Source organism: Syzygium oleosum, unplaced genomic scaffold, assembly GCF_021117445.2.
Source record: "Syzygium oleosum isolate NSW1041296 unplaced genomic scaffold, Sole_v2.1 Sole_v2.03, whole genome shotgun sequence".
Classification (NCBI taxonomy): domain Eukaryota; kingdom Viridiplantae; phylum Streptophyta; class Magnoliopsida; order Myrtales; family Myrtaceae; genus Syzygium; species Syzygium oleosum.
The window spans coordinates 18049722-18069850 of NW_026607487.1; the positions used below are offsets into that span (position 1 = coordinate 18049722).

General features: G+C 43.8%; 3 protein-coding genes across 3 annotated transcripts; 2 read left to right on the plus strand and 1 right to left on the minus strand.

Moving 5' to 3' along the window:
* Positions 1-7718: 7718 nt before the first annotated feature.
* Positions 7719-9020, plus strand: LOC115671916 (uncharacterized). The gene is made up of 2 exons (XM_030593605.2): positions 7719-7994; positions 8283-9020. The coding sequence occupies exons 1-2, from the start codon at positions 7820-7822 to the stop codon at positions 8762-8764; spliced, it is 657 nt and encodes a 218-aa protein (XP_030449465.1). The 5' UTR covers positions 7719-7819; the 3' UTR covers positions 8765-9020.
* Positions 9021-12018: 2998 nt separating this feature from the next.
* LOC115672117 (uncharacterized) lies at positions 12019-17264 on the minus strand. The gene is made up of 5 exons (XM_056309653.1): positions 17031-17264; positions 14980-15336; positions 12684-12746; positions 12347-12585; positions 12019-12253 (listed from the first exon to the last, which is right to left on the minus strand). Exons 1-5 carry the CDS (start codon positions 17262-17264, stop codon positions 12100-12102), a joined length of 1047 nt encoding a protein of 348 aa, XP_056165628.1. The 3' UTR covers positions 12019-12099.
* Positions 17107-19830, plus strand: LOC115663734 (plant intracellular Ras-group-related LRR protein 3). Its single transcript, XM_030585719.2, has 3 exons — positions 17107-17992; positions 18661-18827; positions 18976-19830. Exons 1-3 carry the CDS (start codon positions 17411-17413, stop codon positions 19622-19624), a joined length of 1398 nt encoding a protein of 465 aa, XP_030441579.1. The 5' UTR covers positions 17107-17410; the 3' UTR covers positions 19625-19830.
* The last annotated feature ends 299 nt before the right edge of the window (positions 19831-20129 follow it).

Below are 20129 nucleotides of genomic sequence, written 5' to 3' on the forward strand. Positions count from 1 at the left end.
CAGGTGGCGAAGTGGGTCCCCCGCCACGTGTAAAGAGATTCGTGAGGTCAGGATTTGGAGCCAACATGTCCGATTCCCCAAAAGTATACTGCCCAAAATGCGAATAAAAAGGCACGGCCCTATCCGAGTTTGGAGAACATCATTTAAATTTGGGTTTACATGCCTCCTATATCGTAGCTTTTCATGCGTGTCATTGTCATAATAATTTTATATGAGATGTGGAATAAAAAGATTTAATGCCTTTTTTGCTATTTACTGACGGCGGCTGCTAAGACTCGACGAGAAAAAAAAAGATATGCCCGATGGGGATGACTATGTTACTCATCGCGTAATCAGTGGATTATGAGGTGAAGAATGAGGGTGAATTTTCTCGCCTTGTGTGTCGTGACAAGGTGAGGTTGGCTCGACCTGATGGACGCGCCTTGCTCCTACCGACAATCCTATGTTCGCAATTCGGTGATTTCCAGTATTGGGCTAGTTTCTTTTATGTGAATTGTTGTACTCTGGCACTATAAATTTTCAATATAAACATGAACGCTTCGGATGATTTATTCCTTTTTTTGTCATCAATAAGTCCCGGAAAATTTCAAACTAAACTTTATGCTAACAAATCCGAGAGTTCCAACCCAACAATGATTCATTCAACTTGCGAATTTATTTCGGGGATTATTGTATAAATAAATTTTGTTTGTTGAAAAATGCAATTTAAAATTTTAAGTTTGAAATTATAATGAGATGGGGAAACCAGTATACCCGTGAAGGTTAAGAATGTACTATATAAAAGTGCATCGCGCAGGGCATGGGTTGGGGATGGGGCTTCTCTCATAATAGTGGGGCAAGGATGGAGAAGCAACTTCCTCGACTAGCTTGCCCTATTGCCTTCGCCTAACATCGAACGACGTAATCACTAATGATTTACCAGATAATTTTATAATGTAAGAGTGTAAAATGTGGGACTATAACCTTCTAAACTATAATTTTGAAAACCTACAATTTGCTTCTCTCAAATCCAAAAATCCAATTTACCCTCGAATTTATCCAAACCGTAAATCATTCCTCGATTCTTCCTCTTTTCCTCTCACTCACTTTGCTCTCTCTTCTCTATGGGTTCACACCACTGATCATGTCGCGCCACCAACATTTTCAACTGACTCTGTGTTGCCATTGACTCAGGCTGAGCTCTCTCTCTCTCTCTCTCTCTCTTCTTGGCCATGGTCGGCGTTGAGTCAAGCTCGATGGATATAGGGCGGGTCGAGCAAAATGTATATATGAGTAAAATTTGTCAGATCTAAGTAGAGCTCGACAGATTGGACTCGACCTGGATGCCAGTGGAGCTCGACATATATGTCGAGTCGAGCTCCACGCCCACAAAAGCTCGCCGAGTCGCGATTCAATTGGGGTGGTGGTTGTCGGGGGGAGGCAATGGCGTGACGGGTGTCGGCAATGCTTGAAGGGGAGGGGCTAGCTGGTTTGTGGGTGGGTCGGTTGGGGTTTTGGCAAAGCGGTGTTTTCATTGTAGGTGGATTCGAAATGGTCGGGGGGGGCAAAGCTATAAGGAAAATGACAAATTTGTACGTAGGACCATACATTACATGCAACTGGGGATACTAATCGTAGGTTTTCAAAGCTCAAGTTGCAAATTGACACGACAATGAAGGCGGCGAGACTTTTGATATTTTCCCACTCTATTATGAATCGAACTCTCATCCAAAACATTTGTTACGTATCAATCTCTCCGGCACGACCCACGTTTCTGCATCAATCAGTGCTCAGGGGGACTCCTATTGGGGGAATTTGCAATCGCCAAACAACATGGGACCACGACCGCCATCCACATCAGTCCGATGATGTTCCAAGAGATTCCGAGCACCACAACTTCGAGCACCACAACTCCTGCTATATCCACCCACTTACCCAAATCAAATCACAGTTTGAAGCTCCTTAGGTCAAATTAAACTGAAGCGACAAGCGCGATTTATCGTGCAACTAGATCTCGGGGGAGGGGAAAGGTTCCATGGCGTGCGCCCGAAGGGACCAATCGAAGCGAATGATTCCTTCCCTCTCGCGTCAAGGGATAAGGAGATAGAGGCGGATAAGCCCACCACCCTTTTGAATATTGCGATTTCCCCTTTTGCCTCGAAGAGAAAACGATAAAAAGTTTAAGGAAAATCGATAGCGAGGAGACGAAGTGGGCGTCACAGGCCTGGCCGGCGTAGGACCCAAAAGAGCCATTGTTATGGCAGCGGGGAAGGAAGGGGGGGGGGCCAATCAGCCGGCTCGTTCGTGAGGAAAACGACGAGTCGTAGATTCATAAAATATCGGCTTAGTCCCTCGTGGGGGTTTGAGCTTATCTCGTGGAGCCGGCCCCCCCCGGACTTTGAGCAATCGCTGAAGAAACATCAAGGCCCCCTAATCACAATTTGTCAATTCAATGGTGAAGAAATATCAAGACCCCCTCATCACAATCTGTCAATTCAATGGACACACACATTCTTCGTCCCGATCACACAGACTTTTCACATTGCGTGTGCATCCAAAAGTGACCGGGTTGTCAGACATGAGCAGACACGGGACTAGAACGTTAGAGATTGATAAGCGCGTGATCCATTGCCGACGACTCAAATCGGTATCGATGTTGGCACGCATCGATGATTGTCGCCGGCCGGTTGTCGACTTGCGACGACGAGTGGCTGATGACGAACGATGAGAATATTGATAAGTAGGGATCGGTAAGTGGTCAGGATGTTAGAAGAAAGACAAATACATAAGGGGTATCGAGATACAGTTACCAGTTGGAAGTCATTGGAGAACAAAGCAGTTGAGATCGCGGAACAACTGGCATGCTTTTTGGGAGGAGCAACCGTCCTAGAATAAGATCATGACATCACGAGAATATGAGCACAAAAATCCTGGAGATGGAAGAACATGGATTCAACCACTAGAAAATTGTGCAGAAGCGGTTATGGCACTACCACTATAAAATACCACCTCTCATCTAGTGGAGAGGCTCCCATACAAATTAAACAAATTTATTATTTTTTTATTTATCTTTACTTTCTCGCACTGTATTTTTATTTTCCAAAACTCGCGTCATAGATTAAATTCCGGCACGTTTTTTAGCTGTAATTTCCAAATCCACCCCGTCGATTAAATTCTGGCATAATATCTTAGCGTCGATTAATTATGGCATAATTTGTTTACGTTCGGTTTTGTCATGGAGTCTATATTTTCAGAGCATTATCGTCTATTAAATTCCAGCTCGGTTTGTGCTTGTACAGTCCCGTTCAATTCAAGTCATCGGTTTCCTTATCACCTGTGATACTTCATGTCTAGAGTCGCCACAGCACCCGTCTCCTTCAATTAAAAGTCGAAGAATGATTTTCGGCGAAAAATATTTTGTTACGGGAGAATGCTAGCGAAACACATTGTCAAATCAACGATATTATTCGATCAAATCCAAAACGCGAGTGCGGATCGGAACTAAGTTTAAATAAGCTTAGAGGATCAACACAAGGACGTACATCAGTGTCATAGGCCTAGATATTATATTATACATAGTGCCTTAGTTTGGCTTAGAGTGCATATGAGATGGAACTTTTCCTTTCTTTAATCCACGCATACAATTTGCCTCTTCGAGTGACTTGAGTGTTATAGTCTTGTTCTTAACATTACTTAGGAAGTTGCAAATCATTTGTTTGTTGACTAGGAATGGTTATCTCAAGATAGTATTTAATTGAAATGTAAAGGGGTCTTCTTCTTTTTTTAAATCTTTTTGTGACTATAGTTTGGTGAAAATGAATTTTTTTTTCCTCTCAAGAAAGTTCGCACGGGTCAAAATCCACGAATTCAACCTATTTGAGACGTACACTTATTCAGTAAGGTAACGATTAATTTTGAGTGTGCTTGTTTCGTGAATAATGAATGATTTGTAAAATATTTATCAAAAAGCAATCGCTTGTATCTCTTACAAAAATAAATGAGTAAGAGATATTTTCAGCGTCCCTGAGAATATTTAAACATAAATTATTGTCAATAATAAAAAATATTTTTCACCGATTAATTATTTCAAGCGATACGATCGATCATTTTCAAGAAAATATTTTTTTTCAAATTATGTACTTTTTCCGAAACAAACGACCAATTTAAAATGGGACAATGACACAAATGATTTATGTGGTCCTTGAACTTTCAATTTCTTCACGGGGTCCCTAGACTTCACCTCAATATGCAATGTGTTCCCTGAACTTTTAATTTGTTTAATGTGATTCCTAAGTTTTTGGTACATGTTCGATTTATTTCCTGAATTATATGAAAATATTCAATATTATCATTTCACCAATTCAAGTTTAAGAACAACATATAGTTCATGTACTAAATGGAGTATGTGCCTAAAGCCTAGGAACCGGATTCAACAAATTAAAAGTTCATAAATCACTTTGCACAATGTAGTAAAGTTCAGTATCCACATTGAACAAATTAAAAGTTTAAGGATTATATCACATATTGGGCTAAAGTTTGTGGATCATTTGTGTCATTTTTTCCGTTAAAATTTAGGCAAAAATTTCTAGCCAAGACAAAGCAGCAATCTCACGGCAGCGCCCATCTTTGTCTTCCAATTGCAACTTTTCAAATCGGTCACAAATCTGGGTTGGTTCTCGAGAATGCCCCTAGTCTCCGGTCAACAACAATCCGTATGTCCCACACCCCATTGCGCAATACATGTTCCCATATCTTTAATTATGCACGAAAATGACTACTCTTCTTTTTTTTTTCTTCCTTTTTTTTTTCTTTTTTTGTTAATACGTGCATGAACATGACTTGACGCATGAGATACGTCTTAGCCATATAAAAACTTCGTGGATGGTGCGATATTTTACAGAGCGAAAAAAGAATAAATGAAGTTTCGTTCCTCGTATCTAAGTTATATTGCAACATCAATATTTTAAGACCTTTTTTTTTTGTGTTGCCCAAATCCCTAAATCCATGTCGGGGGTGACAAAAGTTTTAGGCATTAGTGTCATAGTGGGCATCATTCAGGAGTTTTCGCGCAACGGAAAAAGAATTTGAGGTATCGGTATCATGATGAGCAAAATTTAATATTTTCGGTGGTATTATCCCTTTCGATTCGCCGGCAAACATAACAAATCGTGGTGCGATATAGAGCGACATTCGTGAAGATATCCACTTGGTCCTTGGTCAATAAACCTTATTGTGAAGCCCAATTTCGTTATGCGTCCTCCGAGGACGCATTGTTGTGGTTTCAAACTTAATGCGACTGCGTTCACAGAAGGTAACGTGTGTATGGGAGTTGACAGATTCACGTAAAAAGGCCAAAATCCCTGCCTTATAATTCTGAATCGATTCGTGTGGAAGGCAATGGACGAAGCACGAAATTAAGGAAAGAAATTGGTGCGAGGATGGGTTTCGTGGCGTAGCGAGGGCCCGATTAATTTTAATCTTTTGTGCTCGCACCACGAACGCAAATTGCATGGTGGATCGTCACGCTGTACAGAAGGTCCAATCGCGGGGTTTTGTCCCCTGGGTCGACATTCGATTCCGCTGGGTCGCATCGCTTGGCCAACACATCGATGACGCTCTTCGGAAATTGATTCGGGAGTTTTGAAAAGAGACGCGGGCAAAGCTTAGTTTAGGGTAGCTGTGACTCGTAAAGATTGGATGTGCAAATACAACGAGATAGAATGCAAAGGCAAGTCAGCAATAGGTTGTCGAGTGTGCTGTCGGGTTTCGTGCCATTCAAGACCAGGCCATCTTCGATCTTCGATCAAGCCATAAGGCTCTCGAATTGGTTCATTAATGGCAATCGAAGAATGCGATGTTTTGATTAGATCAAGGCCACGAGGCCCTTCAAAGACACTAAGCCATTGAGAAGCTCGAATCGCGTTAGAAGAAGAGTTTGGATTTGTGCTATTTCCATCTGCAATCACGACATCGAGGCTCTTGAGGGATTGTTTATTTCGTTTTGAAATTGGAGATTGTACTTAATTCTTTAGAACATACACTTTCGCCTCTTTCATATTGCAAATGTAAGTGCGTACAACACCAGAATCTCATTTATCCGGTGCAACGAAATCAGAAGCATGCGACAACACGGGAACAAATTCAATCCATCTGTAACAGCATATTCTTAATTGGCATACATATTCAACTTAATTCATTTTCGAAGTTTCGTTTAACGAGGCTTTTTGTTTGTGCTTTTTGAAAAGGGATAATGACGCAAATGATCCCTAAATTTTGGCTCAATGTACAATGTAGTCGTTGAACTTTAAATTCATTCAATGTGCAATGCCAATTCAATCCTGAATTTTTAATTTATTCAATATGATTCTTGAATTTTTGGCACCGTTCAATTTAGTCCATGTACTATGTAAAAATGTTTAATATAGTTCTCCATTAATGTAAGTTCAGGGACAACACTGAACATTTTCAAAATTGAATATGTAACAAAAGTCTAGGGACACATTAAAAAAATGGCAAAATTTCAAAAAGGGGTCCGAAATGAAATCATTTTCTCAAATAAGGGATTGAAGTAGACTTTGTGTCAAATAAGGACTTGAAATGAAGTCATTTTCTCAAATAAGGGCCTGAAGTAATCTTATCTCAAATAAGGACCTGAGGTGGCCATATCAGTCTTAAATAAGGACCTAACCTCACCGGCTAAAAGGGTATTTCGTCTTTTTACTTTTTTGAATTTTTTTCTTTCTTTTTTCCTTTTTCTGTTTTTTTTCTTTTCCTTTTCCTTTTTTTTTTCTCTCTTCTCTCCGCCGGCCATTGCCGGGGTCGGTGGAGGCCGCCCTCGCCCTCCCAGCCCAGGCGAGGCGACCCTCGCTCGATGCCGGGGAGGGCAACCCGGGTGATGAGTTGCCTTCGTCGACGTCGGGCCAAGGTTGCCTTGCCTGGGCTGGGCGGGTGAGGGTGACCCTCGCCAGATCCGGCAAGGGCAACCCTCGCCCTCGCCAGCCTAGGCGAGGGCAACCCTCGCCCAACGTCGGCGAGGGCGACCCTCGCCTGAGGCCGTCGTCGGCCAAGTGCAGTGGCCGCTGGGGAAGAAGAAAAAAGGGAAAAGAAAAAAGAAAAAGGAAAAGAAAAGAAAAAGAAAGTAACAAAAAAAAATATATATATACTTATAATTTTTTTGACTAAAATACCCCTTTTCCGGCGATAGAATAGTCATCGGCCAGCCAAAGGTCCTTATTTGAGACGATTTGACCACTTCAGGTCTTTATTTGAGACGATTTAACTACTTAAGGCCCTTATTTGAAATAATGTCCACTTCAAGCCCTTTTTTGAAACGATTTAACTACTTAAGGTCCTTATTTAAAACGATGTCTACTTAAGATTTTTATTTGAGAAAATGATTTCATTTTAAGTTTTTTTTAAAAAATTTTTAAAAAAATTAAAAATTCAGAAATGATAGGTTGAACTAAAGTTGAAGTGACACCATGATGGCCCGTCGCGGGGGGTCCTTATGAACCGGGGGGAATACGGGAATCTGGAGTGACCTCAGCTCTGACCCCACCCACATCAAGACAAAATTAAAAAAACGAAAATGAAAAAATATTAAAAAGAAAAAAAGAAAGGAAGAGGGTTGGGGGGTGGGGGGGCCCACTCCTCCATCTCCTCCATCTCCTTCGTTTTCATTTTCCATCTGAAATTACTTTTCCTCCCCGACGTGACCTCTATAAATAAAGCCAGAATCGAACCATACCTAGGCTTGAAGAACGCAACACCAAATCTTCAAACTCTCTTCCTCTCCCTTCCTCCTCTCCCTATCTCCGACCATCCGGGCCACCCGGAAACCATGGTCGGACCTCCCTTCGACGCCCTCCGGCCCCGCCCCGCCCCCCCCGCCGCCACCATCAAGTTCCTCTGCAGCTACGGCGGCAAGATCCTCCCCCGCCACCCCGACGGCAAGCTCCGCTACGTCGGCGGCGAGACCCGCGTCCTCGCCGTCGACCGCTCCATCTCCTTCTCCGGTCAGTCCCGCTTACCCGATCCGTGTGCGTCCCGTCCGTTTTTCTCGTTCGTCGATTTCGAAATGAGCTTCGTGTTCCCGTGAACAGTGTCGATTTTAAGCGTGTCGTCGTGCCTTCTGGATGCATCTTCCGATTGTAGTTGTGTAGGATTGCGGTAGCGATGCTGATTAGGGTTGTGATTCCTGCGAAATTCTGTGTCAAATTCCTGCGGAAATTCGGATTTGCGTGACACGTTTCCGATAGAGATGGAAAGGATGTGATTTAGAATGAGGTTATTTTGGTCAACAGAACTGATGTTGAAGATGGGGCAACTGTGCGGCGCCGCCGTCTCGCTCCGGTGTCAGCTTCCGACCGAGGATCTCGATGCCCTGATCTCCATCACCTCCGACGAGGACCTCGTGAACCTCGTCGAGGAGTACGACCGCTCGCCCCCGTCGTCCTTAAAGATCAGGGCCTTCCTTTTCCAGCCCAAGCCCGGCAAAAAAATATCTCCTCCTCCCTCGCCACTAGCCTCCTCGTCGAGAACGTCGTCGTCGTCTTCGCTGTCCTCCGCCGCCACCGTGACCGTCGGATCGACTCTGAGGTTCTCGAAGTGCGTGCACCAGTACATGGAGAAGCCGAAGCCGGTCGGGTTCCCTCTGTGCAAGGAGAAGTCTGCAGGGAGCAATAAGATGATGATGATGATGATGATGAGTTACCACCAGGGACACTATGCTTATGGAAACCCTGGACATGTCCATCTCATCCACAATGGCAATCACTGGCAATAACACCCCCCAAAGCTCTATCTGCAGATCAGAACTCTTATATGCCTTCGACCCAAAGTAGAAATACTTTGATTACGCCTCCACAACTATATTATATATATATTGGGAAAGAAAGAAGCGAGTGCGACATATATATATGTGAATCGTGATCATGTAATGGGAGGGAGGACTGTAAAAATCATTTATGGATCGATTATTTGTGATCCATGCCCAATCAATGAATTGTTTGCAGTCCGAATTCGTATTGGTTGGACAAGAACATATGTCTATGATGGTGAGTTCTGCTTATCCTTTTGGGGAAGTGAATCAACTCATTTTCCTTTACTTTATCTGCACAGAGCAACAGCTTCCACTTCCAAATCCATATTGGGGTTTCAATGTCCATGTTAACCTACAATCTCTTCCATTGGTCCATTTGCAAGTACCAGTTGCAGAAGTGGCCTGTCGGTTTTAGCCGTGTTGGATTTACTCGTTGACAAATTCCCTTCGTTATCCATTAGAATGGTTGTTGCATGGCTCTGTGTACTTCCTCTGTGTTTGTTCGTCCTCTTCCCTCCTGTAACGTACAGGCATCGTCCTTTTTTGCTATGGGATTGATCGTAGTAAAGCGACATATCTACTTTGTTGATATGGGTATCCTGTCAATAGGAATTTTTCTCGTGTTTTTCTTCTCTTTTTGCTTGCTTGCAGTATTATTGTTGACTGATTTTTACTCTCTTTCTCTGATATTGCTCTGCTTTGTATTTTGTCATGCTATAGGTGCCTAATGCGTTTGTTCCGTTGTGATGGTTTTGCAGGTTAGAATACTTTTTTCAATCAAGTGGATTTGAGATGCGAAGGGTGAGGGAACAGTCTTCAGCGAACTGGTTGAAATTGAAGGTGAGTTTTCTTTTGTATTCCTATTTTCTGTTTCACAGAGGAGAGGGATCGTTGCTCTTATTTGTTCATTTAGATCTTGACTATGAACTCTCATTTCTGCATCTTCGCTGTCCTAGATGTTAGCAAAATAGTCCTGTCACATATGGGTCCTGGAGTTTTTGTTGGGATTAGAACCTTTCTTTAAGAATGTTTGAGTAGAGATTTACTGTCTAATGAAGTCTCTCTTTGATTATAACTGTCGTTATTATCTATTTCATACCGGCTACTACATATGGTTCCTGAAGCTTTTTTTGGCAATTTGCTGTCCAATAGGCCTTTCTATGATCTTAACTTGATATTATCTATTTCTTTATGTAGCCGAAAGAGAAATCAGGATTGCTTTCTTTTTTTCCCCTTCTTTTTTCTCTTTCTTGGTATTGCAAGTTAATGATTTGAACAGTACTTCGGGGGAATCTGCCTTCGGAGAGGGTGGGGTATGGGTGGCAGGATGAAAACGAAAGAAGTTTCGAGTGATCTGCACTTGATGAATCATCCACTCCCCATATTCCACTTTTTCCTTGAAGGTACACATCCACGAGAGAGCAGCCACATCATATCTTGAAAAAAATGGGAAGGTCATGCATAGAGCTTTTTGATTGGTTCAGCTGAGTCATCAGTCACTGAAAAACCCAAACGTGCAACTCTGCCTACCTAAGCACAAGATCTCTGAAGAATTTTCCGAAATTCTCCTCATGAACTGTCCAAGGATTACTTGGCTCGCGTACCTTTTCTTCCCCAGGAAAACATGATATTTGAAGGCACTACACGGCATTCGAGTTTCAACCCCATAACACTTTGCTCCTTCCAGTTTATGCCACTAAAATACATGCTGATATTTTTTGCTTTCCCTTGCCTCTGATATGGAAGTGAACAAAAAATGATGTGGGTTGGTTTGTGTTTGTTTGGACAGATTCACTTAAATCGCTGGTGATGACCGGAATGCGATGGAAGGAACCAGTGGTTGTTCCACGTTCAAACAAGCACGCTGTTGCAATTGAAAGCAATTGGCAATTTGAATTGGGAGCGCTCTCCGGGGGACCATTAGCCAAGAGGCCTTCACAGCTGAAAACAACTGATTTTGGAGCAAAGACCAGAAAGATTCTTTATTCGAGCTGGATATAGATATATGGAGGTGCAGCTCCTGAACACTCAGACAAGGACATAAACTACCAAAAAAGAAAAGAAAAAAAGAAGAGGGAAATCCGCAGTTCCTGGAAGCATTGGAGATTAAAGAAAGACGCTCCACTCATGTAGCATTCAGGAGGAAGATTCTTCTTCGATGTCTTAGTTTTGGAGAGATACGATGAGGCCATAACAATTCAAGTTTGTGAAGCGAAAGGCCATTAGGAAAGTGATTTGGTGGAGGAGATTTCGATAGTGTAGTGACGCAACTGTAAGGGAATAAAGGTAAAGGCAGTTTTAAGGTTGTTCTGCCCCACCAGGCGCGATGTTGATCTCTTTTCCTTTTCTTTTCTCTTTCTCCCGTTCGAACTGGTAAAACTTAAAAAAGAGCTAAATATTAAACTGTTTCTGCCTAGTGCCTTTCTTTTTCTTCTCTCTTTTTTACGCCCAATTGAAAGAAAGGACTGGACATCTTGAGCATGGATAAGGATGTGGCCACAGGCCACCCGTGTCATGGCTCCCACACGGTACTATGTCTAGCCCGTGTCAATGAACAGAGCGTGCTTCGAGGTCCCTCCTGGACCAAAAGTAATTCAAAGATACATTATGACTGACGTGATACATTAGAAAGCTGGCCGGGTCAAATCTTCAATTTTGGTGGATTCCGTCGTCATCGAGCTTCTTTACCAATTTCTCGACGAAAGACAGGTGAAAATTCCAGCTTGGACGTATGGGTCGGATTTGATACGAGTGTATGGTGGACCAACTCGAAGCAACTCTCTCTTCAGTGACCCAAAAGAGAAACTAGGGTCCGCCCAGGAGCTGAATACTGCCATGGTCCAGAGTTTGGTTCTCATCCCAACTTACGGTTCCTTTTGGGCCCATATCTTATCCTAACCAATTGGGCAGAACAATGAATAAGCGGACAGTTGTGGAAAAGCGTCAGCAATTGATGGAGATCATGGAGGCGCATGATAATCATATGAAATGCCCCATCTTCTTAGTAGGGGTGAGCAGTTCCAGATTTCGGGTAGGTTCACCTGGAACCTACCCTCGGGTACAGGTTTCTCAAAATAAGGAACCTGGAATCTACCCGTCGGAACGTGGAATCTGGAACTTATCCTGTCACAGGTTTCAGGGTCGGTTCCAAGTTCCAACAGGTTCTTTTTTTTAATTTTGTTTTGAATTAAACAAAACGAAAATAAACGCAATAGTAGTTCATCTGAATGATACATACACAATGCCCTGATGTGATATTCAGGCGATATAATGCCAAGTTTACAAATGCCTGGATAGAACTAAACTTTAATTGCCCAATACCAATTGAAGGGGAAAGATAGGGTAACTACCTTACTGTCGGAAAATCCTCCAACACCAGCATCAGCATTCCCAAGCCCGTTATCTCTGGCAACTCTTAAAGAATCAGTTGGTGAGTCACGGACAGTATCAGACCTGATTTCGCAGGAAACCAGAAAACTCTCTTAAAAAGAAATCTTGAGGAAGACTAGGATCTGCAAAGCTAAAATATAAAGCACAAAACCCGACCTTAGCAGAGCTGGCCTCTGCAGGCTGTCCCATCGGCCAATGGTAAAGAGGGGTTTGTGTTGCACGTCAACTATGTAATATGAAGAAGCAGAACCTTTGTCAAATATGCTTCTTCCAAACCGATTTCTCGTAGCATTCACCTCCAAAGAATTACTCTCCAGCCTCTTCCACAGCCCACTCAACCCCTCTAGTTCCTTTTCTTTCTGATGAACTTCACTCACCAAGGCTTCTGCTTGGGCCTACAATTAACAGAACGACTTCTAATGTCTTCCTCCAGAAAAGTTGCCTGAATTTTTTATGTAGGAAGAAGTGCACATCACTTAAACAATTAAATTACCTGCTTTGCTACCAATTGCTCTAGCAAACTGTGTAGTTGTTTATCCAATATCTTCTCTCTGACCTGCAAAAGTCAAATATCTTTTATATTAGAGTTGTCAGTTGCTACCATTTATGCAGTTCATAGACAACTATGAAGGACTTTAGCAATAATATTAAGAGTAACATATGATGTCCTTGCTTCAGTGTTAGTTCTTTCATCGCTGCATCTCTTTTACTCAACTCTCAAGCCTCAAATATGTCCCCATCACACCCCCCAAATTCACGCAGCAGGAGAATAAAAGAAGATGAGAATGAAGATGAAAGGAAAAAGAATTATCAGTGAACGCAAAGGTAATGATGATTGAAACTGCTCTAGTAACATTTATGTTCAATTAAAACATACAAACCAATGAGCCATATGCCACTATAAGACACCATCAACACTTTAAAATCTTTTGATGCAGGAGCAACAAGAAAACCGAAGAATTCTAATAATACTAAAGCACATCTAATACAAGGAAAGCAGAGCAGATATGACCCAAGGAAGATTGGCAAGGATTTTCAAACCCAAAGGCTTAAGACACACTCAAAATATTTTCCTCCCGAATCAAACAAACAACACTGGCCAAGCAAACAACTAGGAAGTTATGTCTGCAAGCTACAAGTTTCCTCCCGAATCAATGCTCAGAGAAACCTCTACAGTAGCGCAATCGAACGGAATCTGGAAAAATACACAAAAACAATCAGTTGCTTCCCCGAGATGTTGGATATCGGATGAGTCTGCTCATTGTTTTTTTGGAATGACTTATGTATGCTCTCTGGCATAGTAATGTCTACTTTGCGTTCCCAGAGTCCCAATAGACACTCAAACAACATGAAAATTGCAAGTACTATTCTTCAGTTCTGCTCAAATCAGAAATAAATCGGCAAAAGTACACTACAAGTGCCATAACTTGTGTACGGCGATCACTTTGGTGCCATAACTTTTTTTCGGATCACTTTGGTGCCAAGTCGGAGCAAAAGAGATCACTTTAGTGCCAATTTGGCCGGAAATCCGACGTGGCATTTTTTATTAATTTTTGACGCCGACGTGGCTCGCCGGAGGCTGAGTCAGCGTGTACAGTCAGCATTTTTTTTAAAATAATTTTTTTCAGCGTGTACAGTCAGCATTTTTAATTTTAAATATTTTTTTTCTTCTTTCCTTTTTCTTTTCTCCCCTCGCCGGCCGGGGGCCGGCCGGCCAGGGGCGAAGCCCGGGAAGGGCTGGGCAAGGGCGGCCTTGCCCATGGCCGGCGAGGGGCGGTCGACCTCGCCGGCGACAGGTGAGGCCAGCCCAGGCGAAGGTCGCCCTCGCTCGACACCGGGCGAGGGTCGCCTCGCCGGATCCGGCGAGGGCAACCTCGCCGGCGCCGAGCGACCTCGCCCGCCCAGCGAGGGCTTCCTCGCCCGACGCCGGCGAGGGTTGCCTCGCCTCGAGTCGGGCGTGGCGACCCTCGCCCGACGCCGGCGAGGGTCGCTTTCACCGTGATCCGACGAGGCGACCTCGCCGGCTCGGGCGAGGGAAGCCCTCGCCCGAGTCGGGCGTGGCAACCTCGCCCGACGCCGGGTGAGGGTCGCCTCGCCGGATCTCGGCAAGGGCGACCCTCGCCCGCCCAGCGAGGGCTTCCTTCGCCCGACGCCGGCGAGGGCGCCCTTGCCTGGGCCGGCGAGGGCCGGCCTTGCCCGTCGCCGGCGAGGGTCGGCCGCCCGCCGGCCATGGGCAAGGCCGCCTCGCTCAGCCTCTTCCCGGGCTTCGCCGGTGGCCGGCCGGCCACCGGCAACCGGCCGGCGAGGGGAGAAAAGAAAAAAAAGAAAAGAAAAGAAAAAGGAAAGAAGAAAAAAAAAGGAAAAAAAATATTTAAAATTAAAAATGCTGACTGTACACGCTAAAAAAAATTATTTAAAATTAAAAATGCTAACTGTACACGCTGACTCAGCCTCCGGCGAGACACGTCGGCGTAAAAAATTAATAAAAAATGCCACGTCGGATTTCCGGCCAAATTGGCACTAAAGTGATCTCTTTTGCTCCGACTTGGCACCAAAGTGATCCAAAAAAAAGTTATGGCACCAAAGTGATCGCCGTACACAAGTTATGGCACTTGTGGTGTACTTTTGCCGAAATAAATCTCTGTCACTTATGTAGAAGTATTTGTTCCGTGGATTTGGGTTTGGGGTCTGAAACATTCAGAAGTTGAATAATTGAATTCCAACCCTCCTTCCCTCCTATCCCCTCCCTCGAGCGCAACCCAAATAAAGAAAAAGAACAAGTGCGTTACCAGTTTTTTTTTCAAACTCAGAGGTTGACATGAACCTTGCCCGGAGAGGAACCACGTCCGGCGAGAAGCGACGTCGATCTTGCGGAGAGACGAGAGGAGGAAGAGCCAAGACAGCGAGCTCAAGAGGGTGCGTGTGCGGCGGCGCGTGAGCCCGAACGAAGACGAAGACAAAGGATGTCGCTTGAAGCCGTGAAGCGAAGCCCACCTCCGCCGCGGACGAGCCAGACCGCGGTTGATGAAGACAGAGGAAGAGCCGAGGCGGACACCGAATAGAGCAAGGAGAGCCGAGGGACGATGATGGAGGATCGGGTGATTCAGGAAGAGAAGCGAGCATTTGGGAATTAGGGTTTCTAAATACTAAGTTTATGTTTTTGGTTCCGATTCCGGTTCCAGGTTCTGGTTCCCGGCTCCGATTAGGTTTCGGAACCGGAACAGCCGGTTCCTAAAAATGGGGAACGGGGAACTGGACCCTCTGTCCATGGAACCTGGAACCGAACCGGATCCACCGGGTCCGGTTCTCCGATTTCCGGTTCTAACTTGGAACCGCGCTCACCCCTACTTCTTAGGCTGCATTTGGCAAGGCAAAGCTAAAGGCCTTTGGAGCTCTAAAAAGGTCTTTAGGCCAAGGCAAATGATATTCGGAAAATTTTTTTGAAAAGTTTTGCGGGGATGCAATTACCTCTCCAGAAAGCCTCTAGCCAAAAGCAAATTTAGAGGTCATTTGGGCTTTGAGCATTTTCAATATGGTAATATATTTTTTTTCTTTTAACTTTGCCCTGGCTAAACTTTTATAATTCCGAAAATGTCATCACCTCACTTGACGTCACCGACGAGTCGTCGATAGCCTTACATGAGGCCATGCGACCTCGGCAACAAGTCGACCCCACCCCAGGTGACGGTTGCATCGCGGGAACTCAGGAGAGGGCTGTCGGTGCCAGATCTGGCTCACCGCGCAGCCCGTTAGCTGCCAGCCGGCGGCAGCTACTAAGCCCTTCGCCGGTTTTAAGGGTTTTTTCTTTTTTAAATAGCAATTTTTTTTTACAAAGTGTGATTTCTCAATGGACTCCAAATTATAATTTAACAAACACAATTTGCATATCAAAAAAATCCCTTAGGCTACATTTGGTAGTCGGGATAAAATTCATGATAAGATATCTTTTATCCCATCCCATGTTTGGTGCTTGTCCATCGAATATATGATGAATATAACTCGGATAAAATTATCTCATGGGGGAGGTGAGATAAGGGTGGATAGGATTTCTAATGTTCATAATACAAAAATTAATTTTCTCGAATAACAAACTTGTTAAATTAAAATAATATTTCAATATAAATAATATTTAAATTTTAATATAAAAAATTCAAAATAACGAAAACATAAAAATAATTTCGTTTTTATTTATTCTTATTTCTATTTATATGTTCAATTTTTTTCCTATCTTATGATATACATTTCATATACATTAATAAATGCATTTAGTATTTATATTTATTAAATATTTTAGGTATATTAGTATAGTTTACTGTTTAATAAAATTTTATTAGAGAATGATGGAAGGAGAAAAAGAAATGAAAAAGAAATAAATTAAAAAAGAGATGGAAAAATAATAAAAAATAAGCAAATAAAAATGAAGTAGGTAAGAGTGTCATAAAAGATTTTTATCATTTTCGTTTGTCCAATTTTTAGGTTCATTTACAATAATATGATGTTCATAGTAAATAATGAATTTGGCAAAATATGAAAGTTTTCGGTTTTATTATTACGATTCACCAAATAATAGATAAAATATAATAAATTTCTTGAATTTCATAACTTATTCTATTCAAATCTATCATGATTAAAAATTCAGACCATCAAACTCAGCCTTGCATTTTTCCACGTACGTTCCGTTCAACCAAATGCACCACAGTGTTATCATCACTTCTCCTTCTCCTTCCATGTACCTGCTCTGCTCGCGAGTCGTACACGACAAGATAAATTCCACCAACTCGCTTCCCAATTCGCCCACTTGTTCCCACCTCCGACGCCCTCCTCCTCCTCCTCGTCTCACATTTTCTGGAAGCTCGTAAGACTTGTTGACATTGTCGCACCCAGCGACCACCGTCACCCCCCCACATGAGCGTGAATCTAAATCTATTGTATTCTTCAAATTTTTCCTGTCCCTGTCGCGGTCATCGACGACAGACACAGGCAAATGGAAAAATGATTTCCGCTTCGAGATCGGATCGATCTTGTCACATCGTCCTCTTCGAAACCCAGTTCCCCAGGTTTCAATAATTCGCATCTAGCGGTAAGATCAGACGTCGCACACGGTTTCCCTTCTTCTGTCAGAAGAAGTCTCTAGTCTTCCTTCACAGTGTGCCGTGTCTCCCTTATAAATCCGTTCTTCTCTGCTTGAATCCCGCCAATCCAACTCAAACCCACGAATCCATGGATCCAGATTCGAGAAGCTACCCGCTCCTCGCCTTCGCTCTCTACCAGATCGACCCCAACACCCACCCTTACCTCCCACCCGACGTCGCCCGCAACCTGTTCGACGAAATGCCTCACTTGACCAACCCGAAGGTCGCGTCTTCCCTCGCCCTGTCCGTCCCCGCCGACGTCCTCCAGACCCGGGCCCTCCTCCACGCCATCGGGCCGCGGCCCGACCCGTCGGCCGTCGCGGCGGCGCGGGCCAAGATCGCGCGGCTCGAGGCGGGCGAGGGAGCCGCCGAGGCGAATAAGGGCGAGGTCGGGATATACAAGGCGGTGGTGAGGTTGGAGGAGATGCACGAGGAGTACGAGAAGCAGCTGAGGGACGCGGAGGAGAAGCTGGTGGAGGCCTACGGGCGCGTCGTCGAGGAAGAAGTGGGAGTAGTTGATGAGGAGGTGGTTAGGGTTTTGAGGGAGGTGGAGGAGAACGGGGCTGTGGAGAGAGTTGCGCTGAGTGGGAGGCACCTCAGGTTTGTGCCCGAGGCCTTTGGGAAGATCAATGGTTTGCTTGTGCTTGACCTGTCTCACAATCTGCTTGAGGTCAGTCCTGTGATTCTTTCCTGTTCTCCATCTAATGATATGCTTTCACGGGTTGATTTGTTTTGGAGAAATGCCATGATTCAAGCAATCTGTTGATTATGAGTTATTAGTGTGATCAGCTATGAGTGCATCTCTCCTTCCGTGAGCGTTGACTAAATAGATAAGAAACCGTGGACAAGTTTGAGCGAAGCAGCTCTCTCAGACTCTCAAGTCTTGTGTTGTGAATTTGTAGACTGCTCTTGGGTTGGTAAATTCTTATGGGGTCAGGATCAATTGGCAAAAGCAATAGGAAGTTGAGGTTCAAGGATGGAAGAATGTGTTGGATTAGTTTGTTTCGAAGATGGAGGCCACTCATCCTGCTATAAATGTTGGTCAGATGAGACTCAATGAGAGGCGAGTTGGTTTTGTAAAGTAAGCCAAAATGCTGGAAGTGGTACCCACAATAGTGTCACTCAACATTCTCAGCAACACTGTCTCGAACATTTTGTAGCCGCATATTAACTAGCTAGTCGTTCTAAAAATAGCCCTAGCGGACAAATTGAAACTATACATCTTCATTGTTGTACTTTAATCTATGCGGTGCCTGATGAGTTGAATGATGATATACCTATTTCAGCATCTTGTTGCATAGTCTCCTGATGGTTCGGCTTTTCGCTCGTGTGATGCAGGTTATTCCCGACTCTATAGGAGGACTAAAGAGTCTGGAGGCGCTCAACGTCTCTTCCAACCTTTTAGAGTCTCTTCCAGATTCCATTGGTTTGCTTGTGAACCTGAAGGTTTTCGATGTCTCAGGAAACAAGTTGAAGGCCCTTCCTGAAAGCATTGCTTGGTGCAGGTGCACTATATTTTTCCTTTGAGTACTGCATTTTCTTTGTCAGACACCAACAACGAACGAAGCCTTTTTTTCACCTGGGATCGTCTGTATGCTATTGCACTTGATTAAGTATATATTTAGCTAAAATCGAGTCCTTAATCCGCGGCAGTTCCCTGAAGGAGTTTGATGCCAGTTTCAACAACCTTACCTGTTTGCCAACAAATATCGGATATGGGCTAACCAATCTGGAGAAGCTATCAATTTCCTTGAACAAGCTCTGTGTGCTTCCACAATCGATCTGCGAGGTGAAATCTTTGCGATATCTTGATGCCCATTTTAATGAGCTTCGAGGCCTGCCACATGCTATTGGAAGATTGGCCTACCTTGAGGTCCTGAACGTGAGCAGCAATTTCAATGACTTTACCGAACTTCCGGATACCATTGGTGATCTTACCAACCTGAGGGAGCTTGATGTCAGCAACAACCAAATCCGAGCTCTTCCTGATTCATTCTACAGGCTTGAGAACCTCGCCAAGCTAAACTTGGACCAGAATCCTCTGGTTGTTCCACCTCTGGAGATTGCGAACAAAGGGGCAGAAGCTGTGAGGGAGTTCATGAGGAAGAGGTGGCAGGACATGCTAGCAGAGGAACAGCTGAGAAGCATTCATGAAGCAAGGCAGCCACAGGCTCAGGCAGGATTGCTTGCATGGGGCGGCTCGCTGCTCAGTGGGCTTGTTTCGGGTGTATCCCAAAGTGTGGCCGGATATCTGGGTGGTGCAAAGGCTCCAAGGGACCCATACTTGGATCAACAGCTTTAATATGGATGTAATCTCTATCATTTCTGATGTTTAAGATCCTGTTGTTTGGAATAATCTTCGCAGTGGTATGTACAGTTAAATAAGAATAATACTTAAAGGTTTATCCGCCTTTAGTTCAAATGAGAGGATATGTACATATATTGTCTACCTTAAAACACTGTAACATGTTGACACAAGAATTTGATACTTTTGGCGTGCTTGCCTAACTCCTGTGGACTAAGGGTATGAGCTGATTTTGAGGGGAATATTTCATTTTAAAGTCGGTTGATCTTGACTCTCTTTGGTCGGAGAGCGAAATCTGGACCCTTTTAGCTGATCAACTTGGAGCTAATATAGTAAGGACGTGGAAATAGAAAATTTATCATAAGTGATTCTTGGATAAGACTGGATTTAAAACAATGATCTGTGCATAGCCACTTGCTCAATAAGGCCATAGTAAAAAAATTCAGTTGGGATTGCTAAAAGCACCCAACCCATCTGCATGGACAAGTTTGAGCATTTCATG

What these genes read in the sequence shown, in the direction of transcription:
- LOC115671916 (XM_030593605.2), top strand. Translation starts at nt 7,820, where the DNA reads ATGGTCGGACCTCCCTTCGACGCCCTCCGGCCCCGCCCCGCCCCCCCC. An exon ending in CCGCTCCATCTCCTTCTCCG is followed by an intron (nt 7,995 to 8,282) that starts GTCAGTCCCGCT and finishes TTTGGTCAACAG; the next exon opens with AACTGATGTTGAAGATGGGG.
- LOC115672117 (XM_056309653.1), bottom strand. Translation starts at nt 17,264, where the DNA reads ATGCGAATTATTGAAACCTGGGGAACTGGGTTTCGAAGAGGACGATGT. An exon ending in CTTACGAGCTTCCAGAAAAT is followed by an intron (nt 15,337 to 17,030) that starts GTGAGACGAGGA and finishes ACATAAACTTAG; the next exon opens with TATTTAGAAACCCTAATTCC. An exon ending in TGAGTTTGAAAAAAAAACTG is followed by an intron (nt 12,747 to 14,979) that starts GTAACGCACTTG and finishes TGACTTTTGCAG; the next exon opens with GTCAGAGAGAAGATATTGGA.
- LOC115663734 (XM_030585719.2), top strand. Translation starts at nt 17,411, where the DNA reads ATGGATCCAGATTCGAGAAGCTACCCGCTCCTCGCCTTCGCTCTCTAC. An exon ending in TGTCTCACAATCTGCTTGAG is followed by an intron (nt 17,993 to 18,660) that starts GTCAGTCCTGTG and finishes CGTGTGATGCAG; the next exon opens with GTTATTCCCGACTCTATAGG. An exon ending in GAAAGCATTGCTTGGTGCAG is followed by an intron (nt 18,828 to 18,975) that starts GTGCACTATATT and finishes AATCCGCGGCAG; the next exon opens with TTCCCTGAAGGAGTTTGATG.